Source organism: Eubalaena glacialis, chromosome 5 (genome assembly GCF_028564815.1).
Source record: "Eubalaena glacialis isolate mEubGla1 chromosome 5, mEubGla1.1.hap2.+ XY, whole genome shotgun sequence".
Classification (NCBI taxonomy): domain Eukaryota; kingdom Metazoa; phylum Chordata; class Mammalia; order Artiodactyla; family Balaenidae; genus Eubalaena; species Eubalaena glacialis.
Genome location: NC_083720.1, coordinates 121,057,626 through 121,084,051, shown reverse-complemented (window position 1 = coordinate 121,084,051; position 26,426 = coordinate 121,057,626). Strand labels below are relative to the sequence as shown.

The window sequence follows — 26,426 nt, the reverse complement described above, 5'->3', positions numbered from 1 at the left end:
TTTCAGAAAAGTGTATATGACATGGTACAACTTATATTAGAGTGATGGGCAGAACGGAGAGAGGAAAATGGATCAAGAATTGGCCTGGGGACAAGGCAGACCATTCTAAACGTGCCTTTTTATTTAACGTCAAACCTGATTGGCATATCAAGTCTTGAACTAAATTTTGTCCACGTTCTTCACTTCTTGTTTGGATGTTATGAACAATAACAACAAAAAGAGTTTCTTTTTTTAAAGGGAATTTAGCAAATAATGGGTGAAGGGATTTACAAATACAACTGCTGATATGTTTTACATTGTCTGACTCTAAGCTCCATCTGAAATAACAAACAGAAGCATCGGTGACTCCAAACACAGTGAAAGAGTTCCACGGAGACCTGCATTTTCCTTCACACCCGCTCTGCTTGTGTTTTTGTTTTTTGGCTTAATACAGAGCAAACATACTGTGACTTCAAAATCATAATAAAACAGAATTGAAGCTCCACATTGCTTAAAAGCAGTGCCGAGACGTAAATCCTTCTCTTAATAGCCTTTGCTTCGGAAAGACGACGGGAAAACAGAAATAGCTGCAGGTACATGGCAATGGGTCTACTCCTTACACAGAACTGCCCTTCGTGCCCTGAAAAACACCTGACCTCAGAATCTTTCCTCTATTAGTGTAAATCTTTTACAAAGTGAGACAACTATAAATTAGACAAAGTACATTAAATTACACAGAGTCTGTAATTTTATCTCCCCCATAATAGAAAATCTCTTTTATTTCTTTTGTACAATCACCACCAGCCACGGCACTAGCCAGGGTGCACTCAGTCACCTATTCACAGCCTTCAGGTTATTTTGTCCTCACATCCCTCCAGCAGACAATGGCAGCAGCTTTTAACTCATTGTTTTATTAAGGATTCCTGGTGTTACCTCCGCCTAAGACAGTCACAGCAAGTAAAAATGTTAGGTCTTGGCTCGTGAGCATTTTTTGGTTCACAGGAAAGTCAGTCTAGAAATAGTGGCAACAACCGGGTCCAGGACACTGCGAAGCTCTGTGTTTATTCTGTTTCTCTGGGATGGTGGCAGCTGTGTGTCTTAGAGACCATCTGCCGAAGGCAAATGCCTAGTTAACAGTGCTATTCTCAATTTTTCCATGATCCGTGGTGCTACCACCTCTCCCCATTTTGCTCTCTCCCACACCGCTTGCTTCGTGCTCCACAGGCCTGAAACACAATCACAACCCACTGCGTGCATCGCTTTGGCCTGGAGCTGCAACGACACTCTCACGTGGTACACTCCCCTGCCCCGTGGTCTCACTCCAAAGGTGAATGGGGGAGAATTTCATCCCACTGATAGAGGTATATAAATATATACCAATATATATCGTTGAATTAATGCTGTGGGTTTTCAGCATTTGCAAGGGCTTTCTTGGATTGGAACTAGGCACATTAAACCTCATTAATTATGGTCTCCACTAGTTGGGACTCTGAGATCATTCTCCAGGCTATTTATCTCTGCATGATGTGTGGCAAGAAGAAGTTTGCTAAGTAAATAAAGAATGGAAATAATATTTTAATGGTGACATTTAAATTACCCAAGAGAAGATGTCTAAGGATGCTGAGGCTTTTATTTATATACTAACAACAAATGATTTTCTGCCTAGTCACTAAAGCCAGCTATCTCCTTCCTGGCTTCCCCATTTCTGCACAGCCACCATAGGTCCCTAATTCAACCTGCTGATAACAAAGCTAACCAAACTAGTCAACTAGCCCATTTCCTGCCTGTCCTATCCCCGTCCTCCTTTTCTCGAATCCAGGCCCTCATTAACAATGCTGCCTTAGTACTAGAGCATCTTCATCGGACAACTCGTTCTTGCCACATCGTCAATGATTCAGAAATCTGCTGCCCACTTGGTCTTCCGAAATCTTCTATAGGAACTTATGATTCTTACACCCTAGAATCTTAAGATCTTTAACTGTGGCTTCAAAATTTCTTTGTTCCCAGCACTGCATTTAGCAGAGTCCTGGAACAGACGTAGGTCCACCATATCTATCTAAGACCCCTGGGGCCTGATGTATTTTGGGATTCATACTTTTTCTGATTTCAGATGATAATATGGTGCGTAAGATATTATTTTATGTAACACTCCGATGGGCCTTCATAATCAAGCACATTGATATTTCTGCAACAAAAATGTATGGATTTCATCCTTGGCATAATACATAAAGGATATAAATAGCCTCCCATTAGGTTTTGCCACCAAACAACTTATTCAAAAAAATTATGGATTTCAGAATTGTGGGTAAGGGACTGGGGAGCTTGAGTAGGTAGTACACAACGGCCATTTATCACTGTCCAGATGTCAAACACATGTTTTCTTGAAAAGTCTCCATACTGCAATCTTTTGTTAGTTCAGATTGGTCTTCTCCACAATTCGTCCAAATTATCAAGGTTTTCCTTACAAAATATATCTTCGGATTACAAGAACTTTGTGATCACCAGGTTGTCCTTACCACTTTTAATTTTTCTAATTCTCCATTTCTAAAGCATTTTTACTTGCTTGCTTTAAATAGGCCCTTTTTAGTTGTCTATTTTGGCAAAATTTAAATATAGTCATTTTGCCTATCCTCTGCCTAAAGAAAGGCTTTTTCAAGAACAGAGACTGATTAGAAAGGCCTTTTCAAGAACAGAGACTGATTATTCCTCAAGAATGGTGGATTTACATTTTAAAAATCCCAGTTATGCTGACTTCTCCCCCTAAAATAACAGTTAACTTTTTAAGGGTGAGTTTATCTAATTTGTAATAAAAGTCTGTCAAGCGAATCATAGGAAGTTCCCCACCTGACAACACAACACACATAGTTAAACATATTACTTTTTGAGGGCGAGCTGTAACTTGACCAATAAACTCTTCTTAAAATATAGCCAAGCCACACATTAAGCCAGCAATGCAGGGTTTGTATATACATCATGGGATGCTGGCTGTATGGGTCACAGCGTTCTGACAGACAATTACTAGGCAGTTGTTTTGACATTAGAAAGTCACAATCCATCAACTTAACAGCAGGGTGATAATTTGGGGAACAGGGAGATGGTTATTCAAAAAGACACTGTGGGAAGTAAACAGTAGTTCAAATAGCCCCTGTTTGAGAATGAAGACATCAACTAACCAGAATTTCTTTCCACCTCTAGAACCAGGTATTATGTAATGTGTTTCTGTGTAAGCATGTTATTTATGGGGTTTGAATAGAAAAGCTCTGCCAGGCTAACAAGGCTGCAGGTCCCTGGACTCTATAGAGATAAGGAGAAATGGATCTGCCATCACAAGACTAAAGAACGACAAAGAGTGGCCTTTTCCCCACTGTTTGTCAAGGACCACTTCCAACGACCTGTGATATCCACAAGCCAGTATCTCAGAAGATGCTCCTTGGCTCTTTCTGAATTGCAAAACACTCAGCCCTGCAGCCATTTGCATCTGTGACACGGGCTCCTTGCGTGTGAGGGGGACACCGGACTTTATTCTTGCAGGAATTCCTGGCCAACAACCCTTCTGTGAGCCCCTCGTGCACACATGTGGCCTTGGTCTCTCCTGGACACAGGAATGGGTGTGGAGGCCACCAAGAGCTTCTGAAATTCTCTCAGTGACTGGGAGCTGAAAGTTTCCAGGCAGCTGGACTGGTGGTACTGGGGTGGGGGAGGGGTGGGAAGGGAGGAGGGACTCCAGGGCAGGGGTTCTCAAATGTTCTCATTTCCTGACAACTCTGAGAATGCACACGTAAGTCCTGAGGGATGGCCATGCTGTTGGTAAGGGGACAGCAAGCACATCTTTCTTTTTGCTCGGGAAGGGAGCAATGAAAAAGGAAGCGTGGATAGGAAATTGTGCATTGATGCTGAGGTGGCAAAAGGGAGCGGTAGATGGATCTATGTGGATCCTCTCAGAACAGAGGCAAAATCTGGGTGGCAAGACTGTCTTAACAAGCTGTGTTGCTGCCATGGAAACCGAAGTGGTCTTTGTGGTGGCCCACACCCCCCCCAGGGTCATGATCTTCCCGGTCCGCGACTAGCGGTCTTGCCACCGTCCTCCTCCATCTTCCTGGCTGCCTGCCTAAAATACTGACAACGTGGAAAGCAAATTATTTCCAGGTTATACTTCGCTATTTCAAAGGAATTCACTCTACGAATGAAACATCAGCGGGTAAAGAACAATGAGCTCCTGCAGCAAAGAAGAAGAGCTTTCTTACTGTCTGCTTTTTCTGTTAACAAACTTTTGTGGCTATTTAAATTGTCTCTCTCTTCAAAAACCTAGCTTCAGATGAGTAACTTCAGCCTATAAACTGAACGAACGTTATCTGAGAATCCACGCATTTCAGAAAAGTAATTTTTAAGCAACCATTAGTAGAAGCAAAATCGACAATGTTTCCATACCTGGAGCTGATATTCTTCCGTGAAGCACAGATTCACTGGGCAGCAGGTCTTTTGAATTGGAGGTGAATGGTGATTGTCTAAATGTATCTTCTGAAAAGAAAGGGCTGGGGGTGGGGAAGGAGGAGGGAAGTTTAGTAAATCAAAGTTATTTAAGATACCCAGAGCATCTGGCCCCAAATATATACGTATACACAAACAACATGTGGGATAACGTATTTTTAAAATGCTGTTTAGAGACCATAAGATTGTGCTTAAAACGGTGAAAGAGAGACTATATTACATCAGACAAGTGCCATCTGCACATTCTGCCTATTGGTTGTATACTTAAGGTGAACAGATGAAACATCTTTGATACATTGTTAAACCCACTATCAGGACAGCTGAGCAGTAAATTTTACTTTTGCACTGTATGATCTGGGAGTGAGTTGTGCTTGAATGAAGACCAAGCACATGAGTCAGATCAGAAAAGCCTGTTTTGGAGGTCTTTCCAGAGTGGTGACAGATTTGCCCCAGCTCGCCCACATTTTGTCACCTGACCCCTCAGGGACCAATGGCACCCCTCGGAAGGGCAGATGGCTGGAGTCAGGGTCCGCCGAGCCGATGGAGACAACTCGCTGGTCCCCCACAGGAACTGAGTCTGCATCCTACAACTGTCTTGGTCTGGAAGGAGTTAAAGCCAGCTAATGGGGCTGCCAGAAGGGACCCCGGGGAGCACTTTCATTTTTCAAGAAACTGAGGCTTTGACTTGAGTGATTCTAAGCTCCCCTAGTGACTCAGCGAGAACTAGACACCAGACACCCAGGCAGGGTTTTCCCCTTATACCACAGCCATAGTGAACACAAACACTTTGGCTGCTTTTAATCAGAGGATTTTAACCCAGTCATAGGCTCCATCTCCCATGCCTCTAAAGTAAACTATATTGCGATCACGTGTGAGAATACTGGAATACACAACAGAGTCCAACATGGAGCACGGGAAGCCCTATTACTGTACAACAGAGCAAATTTCACTCGGTGCACAGGTGGTGGAAGGTTCATAGGCGCCAGCAGCGCAGCCCAGAGCTAGCAGGAAGCCACCAGCACGCTGAGGCTGGAGAGACAAAAGGCAGAGGTAAATGGAGCCCAGGGAACTGAGGTCACCTGGTGGAAGCTGGAGGCAAGGTGAGCCTGCCCAGCAGGGAGCTGGGACCACAGAGGTGCAGCCGCAGCAGGAGGCAGACAGGGAGGGCAGGGAGGGAGGGAAATACCCCGCCTCTTTCTTAAGCCCCACCCCCACCACATCAAAGGCTCTGATTGGCTGAACCTTCCCGGAAGTCAGAGATGTACAGCCTGCCGGATCGGCTCCTGCAAAACTGCAGATCAGGGGAAGGAACATATCTGGGGTCACGCAAGCCTAGGACTCCTATGACTGGTGCTGCTTTTCTAAACATGCCAAAAGGCTACGGCTTACTGTTATTAAATATTAAAAAGGAAAGATTAAGATAAAAATGGAAGACATATCCATCTTTTAAAAATAAAACACAGTTAACAGTATAGTTTCACATGACTCTTAGGCTAGATTTGATGCAACTTTGTGTGGCATGCTTTTCTTTTTGTATTGTTTCTGATAATAAAATTTTAATCATTACCCTTTCCTCAGACTGTTTTATCTGTTTTTTTTTTTCACACACACACTGTATTTTATTTTTACAAGAGATAAACTGACACCAAGCATTGTAAATAGATGACCACAACAAAAGCAACAATGATTGCAATTACCAAACATGAAACACACTCATACTATGTCATAATATTGACATTCAGTCCAGTAATCCTCCACTGTAACAGCTCCTTTACTTTGCTGTGAAAATTGATTTGTATATTTTTTGCCTCTGAGTCCTTGTGGGATTTTTTGTTTTATTCAAACAGAATGTCACAAAAATTATAATCATCCTCATCAGTTCACTCAGTCCCATGTAATTAATTTTTTTTATCTTGATCTTTTGTTAGCACTTTTATGAATTCATCAGTTTTCCATTAGAGTTCTGAAAATGTGTGGCATGCTTTTTATTTGTATCTTAAACATAAAACAATTTAAATAGGCTTAAAAAGTGAACTGGCTATAGGCTAGTCAGTGATGGGGAGTGGGGAGACATGTTGTTTTGTGCCAAACAACTCAAAACCTGCAAGTGATACAAAACTCGTGAAAGGATAAGGCAAGGCAGCATGGAGGCTAAGAGAGTGCACTTGAGAGTGGGCAGTTCTGGGTCCAAACTCCAGCTCCACCACTTACGGCTGTGTGACCTTGCACAAATCACTTAACTTTTCTGAGCCTCCATTTCTTGTCTATAAAATGGGACGTTAATAGCATCTATACCCCCTCTAGGAGGACTGAGTAAGATGGTTCATGGAATGTGCTTTTCACAGTGTCTGGCAAACAGTAAGTGCTCAATCAGCGTAAGCTGTGTTTATCTGTATCTCTGTCTAGCTCAAAAGGGAGCATAAATTAATCAACCTTTCCTCACGAGTCGACAAAAAGAATGGAGCTTCCTTGCATAAAATGCATGAAGAAAAGGTCACTCTGATACTGAAGGGTCCGTTGACCACTGGAGAGATTCGGTTAACTTCTAACTCTTCCACAAAGAAAACTGTTTAGAATCAAAGAACTTCTAAGATGGTAGAGCCCTTGGAGGATTGTTGGTCAGACCCAGAGTGTGAGATTTCTCGAATCCCACCTCCTTAGCTCTGAAGCATCTATACAAGGTGACAGTGACATGCTCCTGTTTGAGTGGCCAGTTCACATGGGAACCACCACCGGCTGGCCCTAGGGCACAGGGTAAACGTCAGGCAATGGGCCTTCGGTTACCCTGGAATGATGCTAGAATCTGAGGGTTCAGGAAGCTCATGGAACTGTTTGGTCTGAAATGTGGAGACTTCCTTTGGGGACACCCAGATCCCCTAGAGAGGCCCCCTAAGGTATCTAGGAATATCACCCTTCTTGCCACAGAGAAAGGTGTGCACTGCCCTCCTTCCCTCAGTTTTGCAGTAACCATTTAGTGAGTGCCTGGGCATACCAGGCACTGGGAACATAACATCAGCAAAACTGGCTACGGCTGCAAATGTTAAGAGGGCTCAAAGACCTGCGTGGCTACCACGACTAGACTAACGCTGTGGAAGAGAGGGGCGCGGGGTCGCAGTGCGGGCCCGGCCAGGAGCGGCTTTCCCGCAGAAGCCACAGCTGAGCTGAGACCTGAATGGACAGCAGGGTTGTCAGGGTTCCCAGTGGCTGGGGGAAGTGTCCCCTGCACAGTGAGAGATCACAGCCAGTCTGCGGAGCGGGGTGAAGCTGGAGCGCCGGGCAGGGTGGGCACACCGAGTGCAGGGATCCCGGCTTTGTCCTAACAGTCCTGGAAAGCCCGGCGGTGTGTTCAGTAAGGCGGGGACGCAGTATGATTTCAGTTTCAGGAAGCTCCGCCCGGTGGGTTGGAGAACCCAAGGCAGGCGGCCAGAGCAGCAGTCCATATGGGACATGGTGACTCTGGCGGCCAACACTGCAAAGCGGCAGCGACACAGGCAGATTGAAAAATAGCTTAAGAAATAGGGCAGGTAAAGACCACAGGTACATTTCCAACCAACCCGAAGGTTTCCAGGTGAAGCAGGCAGAGGCGGCCATGCTACGTGCTGGGAAGCGCACCCTAGGTTTTGCTAGCTCTGCATCATCACGTGTTCTCTTCAACAGATTTTCACACACATGCGGAGTGAATCCCTATTACCATCTAGCCGCTCAGAAGAAACGGAGGCAATCGCTGAGGGAAACAACATTGCAAATAATTTTCTACCCTGGAGGCCAGCTTTATCCTGTATAGAAAAGAAAAGATTTCTTCTGAAGAAGTGGAGAATTAGAAGGGAATCAGGCTGGATACTAGAAAAGCACAAAAGGACTGGCAATGTTAGGGGCAAAGAGTCAATGGAGAAACTTTGACAAGTCAAGGCACCTTAAGACTGGTGTAAGGTCTTATCTATAAAGAGAAGATACTACGTTAACAGAGCATGTCTCAGACCAGACACCCCGCTGCAATGCTCCGCATTCGGATCCATTCATGCTGGGAAGTGAGAGTGCAGTGGTTTAGCACTGGGTTTGGAATCAGAAGGATCTGAGTCTGAATTCCATATTGGCCACTTGATGGTGAAGTGATCTTTGTCAACAACCTCCCTAGCCTGTTTCATCATTGGAAAAGAGCTTTTAAAATACCATCTTTATAGGGGAGCTGTAAAGGGTTAAATAAGATATTTCATGTTAAAGTTCTTAGTACATCGTACATGCTCAATAAAAATGGCAACTGACACGTGTATTGCTTACTAAGTATCTGGCACTGCTCTAAAGGGCTTTGTGTATATTAACTTCATTGAATCCTCACAAGGACCCTCTATAGGGTGTCGACGATTACTATTATCATCCATATTTTACAGATGAAGAGACTCAGGTACAGAGAAGTTAAGTAGTTGTCCATGCCCATGGGCTGAGACAGGATTTGAACCCAGGCATGTTGGCATCGCATTTTGCACCCTTGCCCATTAAACTAAGCTACACTGCCTTTTGTTTGGTCTCTTAACATCTAGGGAACGCATGGACAATACAAAGTCATGGATCCTTCTTGGAACTGACAGAACAAAAGGAAGAGACAGTGGAAGAAGGGAGGGAAGTGGGGTGGGAGTACTGTTTCAGTACGCAGGGTCCTAGGTCACCAAAGAAAGGCTTTTTCAATTGAGAAATAGAACATGTGAAAAATGATTTGGTTATCTTTAACTTTCTGCCTGTGTTCTGAGAACAGAAGACGCTGTACTTATAACTTAGCACCAAGCAAGGTCATTCTCAGAATGTGGAGATGGTCATCCTTAGGCCCCTTTTCTTTTCCTGTGCCTCACAGGGTCTGTAAAGTGCAGAAGCCCATCTGCTCTCAGAGGACGTCCAGCTCTGTGGTGAACAAACCGGCCCCTCGTTCAGGCCACAGGGACTGTGGGTGACGGAAGAGGGTGGCGGGCAGAGAGGGGAGGCCCCGGAGGTACCTGATACAGGATGAACCGGGTCTGCACTTTTCAGGGAGGAAAAGAGTCAATGACCTGCAGGTTTTACGATGTACTAGACTCTGAATCGTGTGTGTACCATCCTTCAGCTGCTTAGATAGTTACCAATTCTTCCAGGAAAAAAGGAGCAAGCTTGCAAATGCCGCGTGGTTCGTGCTTCCTGACTCAATTTAGTCATTTTAGTGTGAAAAAGCCCCTCCACCGGAAAGAGAGCTTAGGAAGTGGAAAAGGCAAAATCCGTCCAGAAAATGATTTATTTCTAGTTCTCATTTTTTGGTAAAAAGTTGGTAGAGAAGCAGGTTGACTAATAGCTAATGGCGGAAGGGACTGTCAATTATTCTCATTTAACAAAATCACCACCTACCACAGTGGCTCCCCTTTGGTCCTGCACAATGACAGGCCACCTGAAGACTAGCTAACTCGTATAAATACTCGGTAAATACTCAGACACAGCAACTCGAAGATGTTGGTGTAGACTTAGAACTGCCAAATGCCCCCATTACTTTTCCTGCCTTTTGTTACTTGGAAAAGACAAAACGTTTATTTATTCGAGTTTCTTTTCTGAATAAAAATGAAACGGACAATGAATGCGTATTTTGATTTTTCGCCTGCAGAAAATCTAAGGGTTAAAATAGGAAGGGGCACTGCTGTCACGGTGACTGGCCAATTCCAGGCATTAGATGGCATGGGCTGTGAGGTCAACAGCTCAGGGCTGCAGAAAGAAAAGATTTACAATAAATAATAAAAGAGTCCATAAAAGATTATGGCTCTAAATAGGGATACATTTTGCTAACTGCTGACTGTGGCACAAATATTTCCACCTTTAACATCCGAGTGCCGACAGGGAGTTCGGCTTCGTGCAAAACAGAAGGCCCATCTACTTACAAACCATCCCCTCCGGGGTGCCACCACTGAAACCAACACGTTACGGGAATTCTTGTTTTGATGGCAATAGCAAAGCAGAACAAAACAAAAAAGGAAAAGAATAAGGTGGATATAGTATGTAAGAGAAAGTTAAGAAAAAAAACTTTATGCTTAGTAGTGGCACTATAATTTAAAAGGAACACCAGAGAAGAAGTCATTTTTTTTCCTTCTAAAAGACAATAACTTTTAGGACTGAACTTGGGGATGGCAAATAGAAAAGAAAGATTAAATAAGAAAAAAAGACTTTGCTCTGCAATGAATTTGTCCTCAGACTCTAGAAAGATCTACATATTTCAGGGTAGAATGAAATTCTATTAAATGTAAGCGTTTCGGGCAAATCATCCTGAAGTGATATTCTGACTTCAATCCGCACATAGACAAAATTTTCTTTAATCAATAAAAAAGATGGTGTTTTTTCAAGTAAAAGTACTTAATTATTTATTCAGCTATGTATCACATAACATAACAGGGCTTCTGGATTTTTTTCTAAGAGCTGATTAAACATGTCCAAAAGAATGCTGGTTAATTTTTATTTCATTTTGTTTTATTTTAAGGAAATTTTAAGACCAAATTATCTGACTTAGATATTTCGGAGAAGCTATATATTGCAGAAGGAGAGCCAGAGCCCCCTTCTGGGGTGGGAAAGTTCTGTGGAAGCCAATGTTTTCCCTCTGCAGCCGCTACCTGCCTCCCGGCAGACCCCGGCCCCTGGGCCACCTCACCAGATGGCCATCTGTCCGTCCTGGTAACAGGGCTGCCTCAATCTCTACTTAGCCTCAGCTCTCAAGTCAGGACACTGAAATACTTCTTTTCTGTATGGATGTATCAGGTTAATTTTTTTAAGAACTGAAATTCCATACATTTATCAACAACCATTGTACTGATATTTTTAAAACTCTGACCTCTGAATCACTTAGACCCAGGAGTGACACACTGCGTTAACATTTTGAAATAAGCAGGAGGCGCTAGTCAAGAAAACAATCCTCTATGCCTCCAAAAGCCTCAAGCAGAGACAGGCGACGGACTACATTCTTCCAAGAATAAATCTTGCTCTAGTCCCAAGAATTTCTGACTACACGGAATACAAATGTTGCAGATCGAAATGGATACAGGTAACTTCCACATGGGATCTCCAGGTATACAGCTTGCAACCAAAGGAAATGAGAACAAACCGGAAACACTGTCCTTGAACAAAACTACACCTTGCTAACAATAACAGGTTATAGTCATTGACACAGAACACAAAGGGTTGTGGTTTCCTTTTTTTTAAAGTTTTTCAAACATATCCAGATAGGATTATTCGAAAATAAGGAACAGGGGAATGGGAAATATTTGGATTAGTTATAACTATCTTCTCAAAATTTCTTTAAGTACTTTAAGGTCAGAAGAAACTTTCTGAGAAGCTGTGCTAGCTTGCATGAAAATATGCTCACAACTGAACAACAAACACATTGCCACACTTTATTTTTAGATATTCCATTTGTAAAAAAGATCAAATAACATTATTTCAAGTTAATTTTCATGATTAATGCAATTTTCTTTAGGTAGCGCTTATTTTTTTCTCAAATGTTACTGTCCTTGGGTATTTGCTAATAATTTATAATAGAATAATGGATGCTCAGTATTTCTTTTGTATATATTTACATATCTGTATGTTTTGAAACATATTGATAAATCATTGTATTTGAAATATATTAACTGCTTAGTTCTACCGATTATTGGAAAAGGATTTTGAGCTCTCTTTGCAACCCGGGTAAGGTCCTTTTGCTCCAGTATAGACATCTCTATATGTCACTGCAGACAGCAGGTGGTCATCCTACCTGCCCGCGTGGGCCCTCATTTCATTTTGGATGAGATTGGGTAGCTGCTTCTTCTGAAATGGGCCCAGATATCAACATTTTAGATATAAAAGTCGGTGCCGGTTTCCCTGTTAACTTTCTCGCAGTCAGTTAAAAAGGTAATCTATACTGAAAGAAAACACAGCTTTAATGGCGCTCATGGATACTGTCCCTCCCGAGGACCCCTACTCTTGAATGATTTTATTTATTTACTTATTTTAATAAAAGAACCCTGGGTGGCAGCTCAGGGGATGTGGCGGTGGGGCAGAGTGCTTGGGATTAAGAATAACTGCGAGTGCCTGACCTGAGGACAACTCTGAGGATCTTTAACAGCAAGTTCCCTATTCAAGCTTAAAAGGGACACAACGGAGAAGCCCTCTTATGACCCCAGTGGGCTAGGCCTGGAAACCCAGTCATCCATCACGTTGGGCACACACATTTTCAAAGAAAGAAGGACTGTAGTGAGTAAAGCTTGAATGAATCGTTACACACTGGCAAGCTTCAGCCGGGGCATTTATCTACAAATTGAGACTTGGTATTGCAGATTCAGTGGGTTTCTAAATGGGGCTTGTGGGCAGATGGAGAACCAAGGTCACTCCATCATTCGGCTACACGTATAGGCACCAGATTTTCTTTAATTTTTGGAGGTCATAAGAAAAAACCAAGATGTGCTTTCTTCTCCTCCTCATTGACACGGCTGTACACTTGGTTGGTGCTGATCAGCTAGAACCTTCTTAGCAGTTAAAAACCAATCGCATGTGTTGTTAATTTGTAAGGTGTACAATGGTATTGCAGAAAATGTCCTTATTTTTAAGAGATATATATATCAAAGAATGTGGGAGTGAATGTCATGTCAGGGATGTGATCTAAAATATAAGGAAAAAAAGATTGGTGAAATAAGTGTAGCAAACATTTGTTCAATCTGGGTGGTGGGGATATGGTGGTTTATTGCATTATTCCTTTCATTTGGTTTTAAATAAATATAATAAATAAAAAATATTAAATAAAATAATAAAAAAATCAATATCAACAATCAAACAAAAAGTTCAACCCAGACAAACCACCAGACAGAATAATAAGTGACAATAAAAAAAATACAAAAGAACAAATAAAAATGTCTCTTCATGAACAAAATGCTTGATATCACCAGGAATCAATAAATGAAAAGGTTTTAACTATAAGATATACTTTTTAACCTCCCAATCGGTAAAAAAAAATTTTTTTTTAATGATAAAGCACAGAGACTTTTAAAATATTCTCTCATTAGCTTCTGGTAAAATTGTAGATTCAACCTTTTTGAAAGTCAATTAGACAATTCATAGCAAAAGCCTGAAACCTGTGAATGCTTTCTCGCGTCAATTTATCCCAGAATTAGCAACAACTTGGGAAAACAAAACAAAACCAAACCCTTGATATCCAAGAATAAGAGACGTATTAAATAAATTATGACATGCAAATATTAAAAGAATAATATTGGATTATGTTTACTGACATGGAAAGAAATTCTTAATATATTACTAGGTAAAAGAGAAGATTATAAAACTGTATATATAGTAGGATCCAGTTTTGCTAGGAAAGTATACCTCTCTAAATAGATAAAAATTCAGCCAGGATACACACCACCAACTTAGCAGTGGCTAGGTAGCAGGATTGATTATAAGTGGGTATTTTTTCTTCTTTATGTTCTCCTATATTCTCCGAAAATAAAAGTTATTTTTTAAACTTAAAACAAATGATTAAGATTTACAGTTCAGGATCCTTTATTTTTAAAGAGACTCTTAGTCTTTTAAAGAGTAGTCTGAGGGATGATATAATTGAAGGCAGTTGTAAAAGACACAGGCGGGGGCAACTGTATCTAAATTCTGATCCCATTCATATCAGTCAACTTCAGTTGCAGAAGGCTGAGAGCCACGGAAGAAAAAGGCTGTTTAAAATACTGTAGAAGAAAAGTAGAACATTTTAGGGAGAATTCATTTTGGTAATGTTTTTAAATTTTCTTCTCTGGAAAGTACAGATGCCTTCTATTTAGGGCTGTCCTAGAGGCGGGCCAATCCGTACAACCTAACACCACGTTTTCAAGGAACAATTCCTGTTTCTGCGGCTCGAGCATTCATCCACCGCGGAGCCAGAAAACTTCTCAGGACAAGGAGCACAATGCCAGGCCTTGTCGAGGGCGGCTGCGGCCGGGAGGCCAGACCTCGGGGAGCCGGAGCCAGGCGCAGCCGCGGAAGTGAACCTGCACGTCAGGAGCCGTGAAATGTCAGCCCGTGGAGGGACCTGGATCTCCCGCAGGAATCTGACTTTATACATAAACAAGGACAATGGGCTTCTGCCGAGGCGAGCAGAGCACAGATGAACTCAGTCTTCTCTGCAGCGATGCGAGACCCTTTGTCCCGTGGAAGTTGAAGGTAACCCCAGTGAAATGGGGATGGGCCCTGGCCTGCTGCGTCATCCATCAGGGCCTTCCCCCCTAAACAGAGGTCAACCCTGGAATATTGGAGATATTTCTAGTAACAACCATGGAGATACCCTTGAGAGAAAATCCCAGATTAGAAGAAGCTGGCATCTGAGCCACATGTCACATGTCACCTGTGCATGATCTGTCTACTTACAGAGGCTTACACATTTATACCTCGTTCCTGACTGTTCTGAGCTGCGCAAACAGATAGAACACAGTTGTAAGCCAGTAGAAATAAAGGTGGGAGAACCCGTGGAAATGAAGAAAAGAAAGGCACAGCCCTCTTCAGATCCTTGAAAAGAAGATTTAAACTCTTCACAGTGACACCGTATTAAAGAGTTCTGGAAGCACAGTGTCTCAACTATAACCGTTCAATGTAGAGGTCATGGGTGGGAGGAAAAATGGCAGAGCGTGATACCTACAGGACAATGGTGTATAGAAATAGAGAAAAGTACTGAGGAAGGTTTGGTGCGATAAGAAGGAAGAAAACTCAAATGAGAGCAATGTACAAAGTAGTTTGAGGCTATATGTATTTAAAAAAAAAAAAGATCCACTGTTTAAAGGATGAGTTTTAACTTCTTTGAAAAATGAAAATTCAAAGATAAGTTGAGAAGGATGGACTGCCAGTGAAAAACTCTCCAGTCAACACTTGTGTCAGGGCAGCTACATACAGTGGTGCAGGCTGTGCACTGCACAAAGGTACCTTACTGGGCGGGTGGAAGGGGTGGGTACTTAACATCACAGACAACAAAGATTTACATATTTATTATGACAGTATTCCAGTAGATGGCAGTGTCTTGAGCAAAGGCGCTTTATAAACTTTTCAATGGCCCAACAACCAGCTTTGACTTCACCAAAAAAGCATTGAATGTCCTAACTGGAGGGATTCCATGAAATTAGTAGCAATTTCCACTTTTTAGAAACAAAATTCTGTGCCTTTAATTTTAAAGTTAGAAAATATAAAGGGTAAAGAGACTACTCAAAAATCACCAATTTAATTTGCTCTGTTTCCTGTTTATTTTCTTAATTGCTTCCATCTAATCCAGTGTTCTTTATGTGTAATCTTTTACTTCTCAAGGTAATGGAGCATTGTTCTCTCATGCCTTCTAAAAAATGAAAAGGGGAAATTGCACAAACTGAAGCAGCACATCACGCTCTGACAAATTTGTGCAATTTCTATGACTGACTCATAAATATTTAAGGACAGGCATCCAAACAATCACACAGGAAAATTCTATATTGAACACTTCCAAGTACATATACCTTTTAGTAAACACTGTGAGTGCCGTTATCTAAATCACAGAAAAATAGCCCGCATTTCAAATTCTGAAAACTGGGCAAATTAAATGTTGGTCGGCACAGCATGATATGACTCTACCTTTCTGATTTTCCCACTTCTGCTTTTTGTCTAGTAATGGAGAAGAAAACAATTCAGGTAAATACTTCCTTGCTTTTGGAATAGAGCAAGCCAGGTGTGAGAAGTTTTTCTTATAGGCCTGCAATCTTATAGCCCCATGGACGCTGAATTATTAATGGGGAAGAGAGAGAACAAATAACCAAGAGAGGGTTCTTGGCAGCCATTGTTTGAAGTTCGTGGTGTTACACAACATCGAGCATGTCCAATTCACCTGCCAGGAGCTATCTGATTCTTACTCTAGGGTTCCATTTTCCTATTTCGATCTTATCCAGCATCTGGCTGGGTGATGGTCCATGTCAGAAGATGTAGATTTTCTTTTTATTCCGTTAAACTTTGGGATCTGGTTATGATATCATGCCTCATATATTTTCATCTACAAATGATCATATTAGCTGGTTATCTGCTCCCAGCAGAACCTAGGGTTGTGCTGGGAAAGGAAATCGAAACACCAAGATTGCATTAGTCTCTTAAGCATTCAGTCCTTCTGTTCTCATGGGTCTGGGCGGACCTTCTCCCCATCTCATTTGTCAGGTAGAATGGCATTAAGAATGCCACAGGCTATCTCAAAGGGGACGCACAGACTTCTTTCCACTTAGGTTGAATTTTCTAGACTCTAAGGTTAAACAGGCAGAAGAACTGCTGTTTAGCATTTACAGTGAAGCTCCAACTGAAGGACTGATTCAATGGAGGTGCTCCTAGGAGGGCACAGACAAGGGTAGAAGGAAGGGTAGGGTCAAGGCATTGGTGAGCAGGACCAGATGATCCAATCATCCCGGCTGCTAAGTAGATTGATTTCTCTGCCTGGCCACATGGGATACCCTGGTGGATGGTTTTCTCCTTTACTTTTGGGAAGATGATCCTAATTGAAGCAGCTGAGTCTAAGTTCTTAGGATAATTTTTTAAAAAGGCGTTCTCAAACCAGTTCTTCAAATGATGTCTAGGATTTGCTTCAAAATAATCTACGGGGAAGAAGAACAAAAGGAAGGGATGGATGAAACATGAATTGGTCATGAATTGATAATTATTTAAACTCGATCATGGGTACATTCTCTGTTCTTGTATCTGTTTGAAATTTTCCATTGTAAGAGTTTTTGAAAAATGAGGTCAAGAGCCAATGATCCAGAAACTTGCTAGTTATCAGTTTCAACCCTTAGCTTTACCTAGAACTTCTTTTAAAAAATGGCTAACAAGGAATGCTGTCCAACATCATTTTCTCTTTCCATGTCTCCCCATCTTATAATCGAGGAATTAAACAGCAGAATGGCCAATGGACAGCTGTGATGAGGGAGGACTGGATGAGGAGGGAGGTGCAGTCATCAGCTCTTATGGGATGGGGAGTTACCTGTACGCACATCCATGGGCTTCCTGTTGCCTTGGTGCCCGGGCATGGAAACCAGCACCCCCATATCTCATTGGTAAGCACACATCGGAACTGCCAGAGACAGAGTGTTTCACACTTGGGTTGCTACACTTTTTCTTCATTCTTGTGTTTGGCATGAGAGTCAAGATTAATAATGATTAACAACAGTGGGGAAAGTTGTGGGTTGATAAAGGACAGAGAGAGAATCGGACAGAATCAGTTTCTTTTTTCAGCATTGCACATCTCTTTTCTCCTCTGGTTCCCCTGGATCTCCAGATCCCAGAGGCAGATCTCACTGAGTGGAAGGGCTCAGGCACCCGTCAGCATTTGGAAGTGCCTGATCTCAATACTGCGCTGAGGCCGGCGTCCAAGGCTGCCCTTCACAAGTCAACTATCTTAAATGTGCCCAGCAACTCTGAAACATGCACAATTCCGAACTTTGATTCCCATGATGAGCCATCGCTCTGGACAGTCAGCTTCTTCCAGGAAATCAAAGGTGGGAAATCTGATAACTAACCAAACATCCCACTAAGTACTTAAAAAATCTGGAGGTATGGGAAGTTGGAGGCTCGATGTAAATCTTTCTGGGAAGTATCACAGATCATACCTTAAAACATAACCCCATTAGCTGACCTTGCGCAGACCTCTTCCAAAAGTAAGAGTTTCTTCCAAAACGGGAATCAAAAAAGAAGAGAGTTGGTGTTTTTTCCCCTTATTTCTGCTATCGGTTAACTCAGGTTAAAGAGGATTTCTTGGCACAAGGCAGCTTGATTCTATTCCACCTGAAGTAATGAGGTGAGAAGGTAAAAAGAGATCTCTTTGAGGAGAGGCTAATTGGGCAAGTTGCCTACTCAAAGGAAAAATAAAAACACACCAAGGATTTTGTAGAAGAACAATAAACCAAGAAACCTATAACACTGATTTCTGAACACCACATTGTAGGGGTGGGGAAGCTCATAGGAAGCACCTCTTGTTTTGCTTTGGGCAAAAGATCTGATTTGGATTTCTTCTTACGCATAATCTCCCAGCAACAGGAGAATTTAAGGATTGCTTCATTTTTTGCCAAATGGCTAAAAAAACCCCTCTCTTCTATCCTGTAATTATGCTTCAGCTCCAGCCAAGGCAACCGAGGCTAGGAGGTATTGTACATTTCATTTGTTTGGGGCTAGTTCAAACCTCCACTTACCTCTTCCCAGAGAACACCTGGAAAGCATAATAACAGGGTCTCACAGCATACCTTTCTGCTAGGTAAATATTATCATGTAATCTTAAACAGCCCGCAGAAAACCTCCATAGGAGATGGGGTGGGGTCCTGCCCAGATCCCCTTTACCACGCTGGTGTACTCACCCCGCATCGCCAGGGGTGTCGGCTGCTCGTAGTGAGAACTGCCCTCACCGTTGGACCCCCCCTCACCTGGCGGGCTACACATCCCCTGATGAAGTTAGTGGATAATGAGGGGGGACCAAGAGCTGGCCCCCTTACCTCAAGGCAGGATTTCCTCTGTGGTGCAATTCATGCTCCAGAATTCTCTGCGGGAGACAACCGGCCCTAGAATCCTTGCTCAGCTCCCCTTCCTTCTCCCGCCCCATCGCATCCCTGCAGGTCCCTCTGACAGCACGCCCTCAATAACACACCCGCACAGGGATCCCTGTCTCGGGCTCTGCTTCTAGGGAACCTGAGCTGTGACACTTCAGGAAGCCTAGGGAAACAAATTAAAATTGACACCTCTTATTTTTAATCTGCCGTCTTTCGATGTCTACCAATCTGGCCCATTTCATGTGTTTAGACTCACGAACATAAGCATAGATACCAAAAAAAAAAATAGCCTTAGGATTACATGGAGAAGGCAAGCTGGAATCTATAGTAGCTCACATCTCCTATTTGGGCATCCAACTGAACAGACAAAATCCCCTCTCCATCCCCCAGACCCATTTCCCAACACAACGCACAGACCAGATAGAAAGACTCATTTCCCATTGGCGTACTTATACACGGAGGCAAGCCTAACACCATGCTTGGGTTAGAGGCAGGTTCTGTCCCTAATACTATATAAACCCTGTGCGAAGCAAGCTGACTCTGTTTTAATTACTGTTTAATATTTGATAGTCCCAAATTCTGATTCACAGAGTTAAAAAGAAGAAAAAACTTGCGTTAAGGTTCAAATGAACACCGTTCATGTGCCCGGTGATGGTCCGAGGTCGACTCATATCACATCCAAAGGAAAAACACTGTTGATCTTCCGTTGCAAGAATTAAATCACAAAACCAATGAACGGCTCCCAGGAGGAAGAATCTAAGTTTGCTCAGGAAAGTAAAGTTCCTTGACTTAAAGCCTGCCAAGGGGGAGCCTGCCTCTCCCCTGAGCTCCCTTTCCACAGAGGTGGGTCTGCACTTGTTGGCACCTGCCTGCAACATTTCAGGTCTGGGTGGTTACGAGCCTCAGGATGGGCAGCCCACCCTGCCTGACCCACCCTGATGGGCAGCCCACCCTGGCTGACCTTCTCTTCAACTGCCTTTGGCAAATGGAAAGCTTCCTTAACCTACAGTTGTTAGTGATGTCAGTTTTCCTGCAATTTCTGAAAGCATTGTCTTTCTTCTGCTTTTTACATTTTTGCCCTCCTAACAATGCAGTGAGTTAAAAAGCTGGGATGTCCCTGGTGACAAGTTATCAGTCCACAGCTGCAAAGTTACTTAGGAATGCAGTTCAACCTCGGTCTACCAACCGACTGAGGCTTTCCTGAGATACAGACCCAGCTCCCAAATACAGCCCTGCCACCCACTTCAACTCTCCAGTCAGGAAACTTCTGCCAAGAGGATAATATTATCTACTTCACACAATCATTGTAAGGAATAAAAAATAATAGCATAAGGAAAACTCTCCAGCAAAGTGACACATTTAGATGTTTAATAACTATGAATGGCTTTTCCCCCTTGGTGTCCTTTGCGTTTTGTGTTGTTTCCGCCAACCAAAGTTCAAACACAAAATGATGATAAAGGGGTGACTTTTGAACCCAGTGGGAGAGAACTGTTTGAGGAATGTTGCTCAAACTGTGACGTGGGCTTGATGACCCCCAGAGGGAGTGTTCCGAGGGGACTCCGCAGTGGCCTACCTGGTGGTCGTCCGGATGGTGTTTTCTTTCATGTGAGTGTGTTCTTTGCTCACCTTCTCTGTAAAGAGAAAGGATGAAACAGACATCTCTTAGGTTGTTCTGACTCGATTTGTGTGTTTAAGGCTGAAGCAGAAACATCCTTTTTCTCTGTCGTGGTTTTCTTTTGGTTTCTTTTTTAAACATTCAAACCCTTCCTGTCTTATTGGTAAAGACAGGCAACAAAAGCATGTCGATAGCATCCACCAAAATAGTTTACTAAAAACCAATCAAAGGGAAAGAGTTACTAACAAAGTACAACTGTGTTGTCTGATTTTCATCAGGCCTCAGTGAGTACATGTACACACACACACACACACACACACACACAGATGTGCATAAAGATAGTTATTTCTATTATATTTTTCCCCAGCTGAAAATGTCTGCTTTTCTCTGATTCAGCATGAAAACTGCAGTTGTTGCAACCGTTCCGCTTCTGACTTGGATGACAACCTTTAAGCATTCTGTATTGTCAGGCCCCTTTGTGAGACGGGATATAAAAACAAACGTAAGACCTCTGGGTGCGAGAGTCATCGAGTGCACATTCTGATAAATGTCACAGGGGACAAAAAATATCATTAGACAAGAGGAGGTAAACTCTCCCTTACTCTGTCTTGAGGTCTGAATCTACCAGCTGTCAGAAATTATTTAATTAGCTTTCAGGAACACAAAAGTTGACCTCTGGTCTTCCCCATCCAGTTCAAATGTGAGGATTCTGCCCTGACTGTCACAGCTCTCCGTGGCTTCTTTTAAGTCTCCAGAGGAAACCTGGCCACCTCTACAAGGGTTTCAGATTTCAATAGCAGGGCAAGTGAAAAACTCCTAATCTTACGGATTTGGGGGAAAATTCTAAACAAAGATTTACGCTGTCCCGTGCTTTTTAACACTGGTCTGAAGCTGCTGTGTGCATATTTGCGTGGACAATTCCTTTCTGTCCGTTCAACAGTGACAATGAGGGTGAATTTGGATTCACAGGCAGTGTTCTTTCAGAGAGCAGGAAATCGGGGCTAAATGACTTGCTTGAGGTCACCCAGGCAGTCAGTGACAGCGCCAGGGTGAGAACTCTCTGCACAAAGTTTTTAGCTGATAGTAGACCATGATAATGTACTGCTAGAGACAGAGACTTTTTGAAAAGAACCACACTGGCCTCACTTTTGCAAATTTGAACTGCTAAATCATTTTCAAAGTTATATTGTTTTTAGAGATGCTTTCAACCTGTTTTTTTTTTTTTTTTTAAAGAAAAGCATCTTGCATGTTTGGAGTTTTTTTGGAACTTGCAAAGATCTATGTGGCCTATTCAGTTTACTGACTTAACTGTTTCCACCTCTCTGAGCTCTGCACAAACACAGTCCTTGTTTGAGAACTCCGAGGCTGCCATTTTCGGCACCGACTGATAACTTCACAGCTATGGGGGCGTGTCATGAGGCCAATGAGGAGGTGAGCTATCACGATGCCTTGCAGATTCTAGCTTCTTTCCTCTTTTCCGGTATTTTTCTTAGGGGAGAAAAGTCAATACTTAAATAATGAGGCATTTAATGGGTGTTTTAAATCTGTTAGCCATAACAAAACAAAGTTTATCAAATATTAGTAACAAACTCTACTGATGCCTGAATTTCAGTATGTAGGCCAATGCTTGACCAAGGACAAAGTATCTGTATTTCTATATAAGTCTGAATCTTACATCGTCTCTTTCATGCATCTCAATCACATTCAAGCAATAACAGCACATTAAATTTGATAAGGACAAAGACCATGCAGCTTGAATGAGGTGATAAAAAGAACAGCTTAGGTTCTAGGACCCTCACCTATTATATCAAGACACTTAGCTGAGCTAGAATAGGTGATTCCTTAGGTTTTTAATAGGTGATCACTTAGCTGATTCCTAAACTTTGACTTCTGAGTATTTGAAGTAGAAAAAGTTCGTTTACAGGAATGTTCTACTATGTTATAGCTGGAAAAGAGTCCTCACAGTTTCATCTTTTGCCTTCCCCTTTCCTTGATTTTTTTGTTTTTTGGCAAGATACCGTAAAATCTCATTAATTCCGACCACACTAATTTGGAATTCACAGTAACTCAGTCACTGTTGGAGTAAATTGAAGTTTATCTTTTGCACATTAGGGAAAAAAAAAAAAAAAAAAGGCTGTTAATCAGATCAACTGCCTAAACAAAATTAGAGGTGAGATGTTTAGTCCAGGCAACAGGGATCATTTGCACGGAGTTGAATAGAGTTCTAATTTCAAATGATTCTTAACTATTTACTAAAGAAAGTTTGGCAGGAGTTCTACCTGGCAGCATTTGATGAACTCTTCGTTTGAGAGGTGGTATACACGTTAAAGTAACAAAATGGATTTCTGTCTAAAAAATCCTATAATGCAGGTGTTTTTACTTCGTTAGAGTGGCTTTCCCTCCAATTAGTCCCCATTATTGACATTTTCTTTTTTTTTTCCTTGAGGAAACGTACCTGACAGTTGAAAAAGAAGCTCGGAAGCCATCTTCACAGAGATGTCCTGACTGAAGAGGTTTCTCTCTGGGGGCACTCTGCCTTCTGGCATCTTCTGTAAGGGTTCAGTTTTCTCTCGCCCAATTAAAGTGCTATAGCCAACACTGCGGCTGGGTGATACTGAGGCCTGCGGGTCCTGGATGTCCACCTCCATGGGTTCTTCTTTAATCTTCACCAGCTGAGTGTCCTTGTAGCTTTCCGCTGCAAACAGGTGAATGAAGAACAAAAACGCCAGAGTTTCTTAATTCTGAACCAAACCCAGTTTCTAATCACAGAGAGAACTTGTGTCAGGGAGCAGTTTAGAAGACGGTGCCGTGGCACACTGGAACACAGTTTGAAAAACTTCTACTTTAATCCATCTGGTTTCCAGAAAAGGAAGGAACCTGAAGCTCAGAGAAATCAGGGGACTTGCCCAAGGCCACACAAATGGCAGCAGAACCAGGCCTACGGCTCCAGATCTAGAACCAGGTTTCTTGACCAAAGTCTCCCGATCACTCCCACACACTCCTTCCTCTCTGCCATGATGCTTCCAGGACTTACAGAGAACACAGCGAATATCTGTCCTTGTTTTATAATGTACTCAATTTCAGTGAATCAATTAAGAGCAAGCATATTCATACTATGATTTTCTCCCTCTATGTTGAAAGCTCTGATCAATGTTTTTTTCTTTCTCTTCTAGGGCACCTAAATTAATAAAGGATAAATAGGGTTGATTCAACTGAGACATTTACACCTTGCTGGGAGCTAGTAATCCTCAAGACCACCTAGGATGTTAATTGCAGCCCAAGGATTAACATTTAGAAAAACAGCAATCTTACAAGTTATAATAACAGTTCAACTTACTCGCTGCTCTGGCTTTAGGTGTGGCTATTGAAGGTTTGGTCTTTAGTTTGAAACATACATTTACTTTGAAAGGCTGGAGTGTCTTTATGTTCATATGTTCCTTAGAGCTAATGAGAGAACATCTTGGAAACAAGGTGGGACAATTAGCCCAGCCATTAATTTGGGTCAATTTAAAATAAGGCCACACTTTCAAATTGGTAAGCATTTATTAGTTATTACTGTGTCCTCAGCATTCTGGAAAACACAAAAACCAAAAAGGATTTGATAGATAGATAGATAGATAGATAGATAGATAGGGTAGTGGGTTGAATCGTGGCCCCCCAAAAAGATATGACTATGTCATAACCCCAGGAACTTGTGAATGTGACCTTATATGGAAAAAAGGTATTTGTAGATGTGATTAAGTTAAGGATCTCAAGATGAGATGATCCTGGATTATCCAGGTAGGCCCTAAATCCAATGACAAGTGTCCATATAATAGACAGAAGAGGACAAGGCACAGACACAGTGGAAAAGGCCATGTGAGGTCAGAGACAGTGCTGTAAGACTGACTGTCTGTGTCTCCCCTCCAAATTAATATGCTGAAACCTAATCACCAATGTGACAATATTTGGAAGTGGGGCCTTTGGGAGGTGATTAGGTCACGAGGGAGGAGTCCTCAAGAATGGGGGTTAATGCCCTTATAAAGAAGACCCCGGACAGCTCCCTCGCCCCTTCCTGCACGTGAGGACACAGTGCAGAGATGCCTGACAATGAACCAGGAAGAGGGCTCTCACCTGACCGTGCTGGCACCCTGACCCTCGACTGCCAGATGCCAGAACTGTGAGAAATACCTCTCTGTTGTTTACAAGCTACCCAGTCTATGATGTTCTGTTACAGCAGCCGGAACGGACTGAGACAGACTGGAGTTTTGCTGCCACAAGCTAAGGATTGCCTGGTGTCACCAGAAACCGGAAGGAGTAAGGAAAGATTCTCCCCTAGAACCTTCAGATTTCAGACTTCTGGCCCCCATTTCTGTTGTTTTAAGCTACGAAGTTTGTGGTAACTTGTGATGGATGGATGGATAGGTAGACAGATATAACTATAAGAGGCAACATAAAGCAGGTGCTGATCTTGGGACAGTTAGGAGATATGACAGGGGAAATCTCATTGTTATAAGCTGGGTAGTCAGAGAAAGCTACACTCTCCTTGCCAAGTATGAGACAGGTGAAAGTCAAGTACATGCATACTTTATTGATTTGCAATAAAGAAGACAGTGGAGTACTTTTAATTAAATGATTAAAATTAATATGGTGCTATCCATAAGATCTCATGTAAGAAGTGTGCTAATTGTGCTTTTTTTCTTCCTGACATATTACACATGCTTCTCAGAGAAAACGACTTGTTTTTTTGTCAGCAACTAAACTGCAGGCAACTGTTATATTTAATTTAGATCCTTTCCCCCTCCCTGTATTCCTGCCAAGCTGTTTTTTTCTTTTTTCTCTGCATGTCTGTGAAGCTCATAAAAACCAAGTCCATTGATTCAATCATGCTAAAAAAAAAAAGAAGAATATAAAGCTTTCCAAGTTACATACCTGGGTCTCTGCCTTTATTTCTAGTCCCTGATTCTTTCTTGAGTATTGAAGACACCCCCTGTCCACTTAGGGATTTGGGGACCTGACAGCCATCCTGACCTTCCCTTAGATCACCCATAGGTGCAGTCACCACACACAGTGCCCTCTTTGTGTCCCCTCAAACTACTTAGGATTTGGAAAATAAACAGTGGGGTCAGTGTCACAGGTACATAATGATGTCTCTGAACCTTGCAAGTCATTCCAAGGCCTGAAGACAAACACAAAGGGATACTAGAGAGAGATTCATTTTGTTAAAAAAATAAAAATCTCAACAACATAAAAAGAACAAAGCTAGCAAGGAGCTCCATTATTTATCTCTCCCAAGCCCCCTTTCCCCCAGCTTTGCCCCTGGATTAAAAACCACCTGGCTATTTGTGCCACTGGATTTAATGAAATCAGTTTTTAAAAGCTACTTGGGATAATTTCAAGTATCATTTTCCATGAAGTGCTTTCTGCTCTTCCTTATGACAACTCTTGACTTTTCAACAATGCACAAAACACTGATCACTGAGTGAAGTAAGTCAGAAAGAGAAAAACAAATACCGCAGGCTAACACATATATATGGAATCTAAAAAAAAAAATAGTTCTGAAGAACCTAGGGGCACGACAGGAATAAAGATGCAGACGTAGAGAATGGACTTGAGGACACGGGGAGGGGGAAGGGTAAGCTGGGACAAAGTGAGAGAGTGGCATGGACATATATACACTACCAAATGTAAAATAGATAGCTAGTGGGAAGCAGCCACATAGCACAGGGAGATCAGCTCGGTGCTTTGTGACCACCTAGAGGGGTGGGATAGGGAGGGTGGGAGGGAGATGCAAGAGGGAGGAGATATGGGGATATGTGTATATGTAT

General features: G+C 42.4%; 1 protein-coding gene across 1 annotated transcript in view; it reads right to left on the bottom strand.

Annotated features, from left to right (window-relative positions):
• The window catches only part of ZNF827 (zinc finger protein 827), a 175,825-nt gene that overhangs the window by 56,489 nt on the left and 92,910 nt on the right, over window positions 1-26,426 (bottom strand). Inside the window, exons 6-8 of the mRNA XM_061191626.1 lie at window positions 23,075-23,314; window positions 20,578-20,635; window positions 4,408-4,511 (exon numbers count right to left, since the gene is read on the bottom strand). Of these exons, the coding sequence (XP_061047609.1) occupies window positions 4,408-4,511; window positions 20,578-20,635; window positions 23,075-23,314 (402 nt within the window). The remainder of the gene's footprint in view (window positions 1-4,407; window positions 4,512-20,577; window positions 20,636-23,074; window positions 23,315-26,426) is intronic.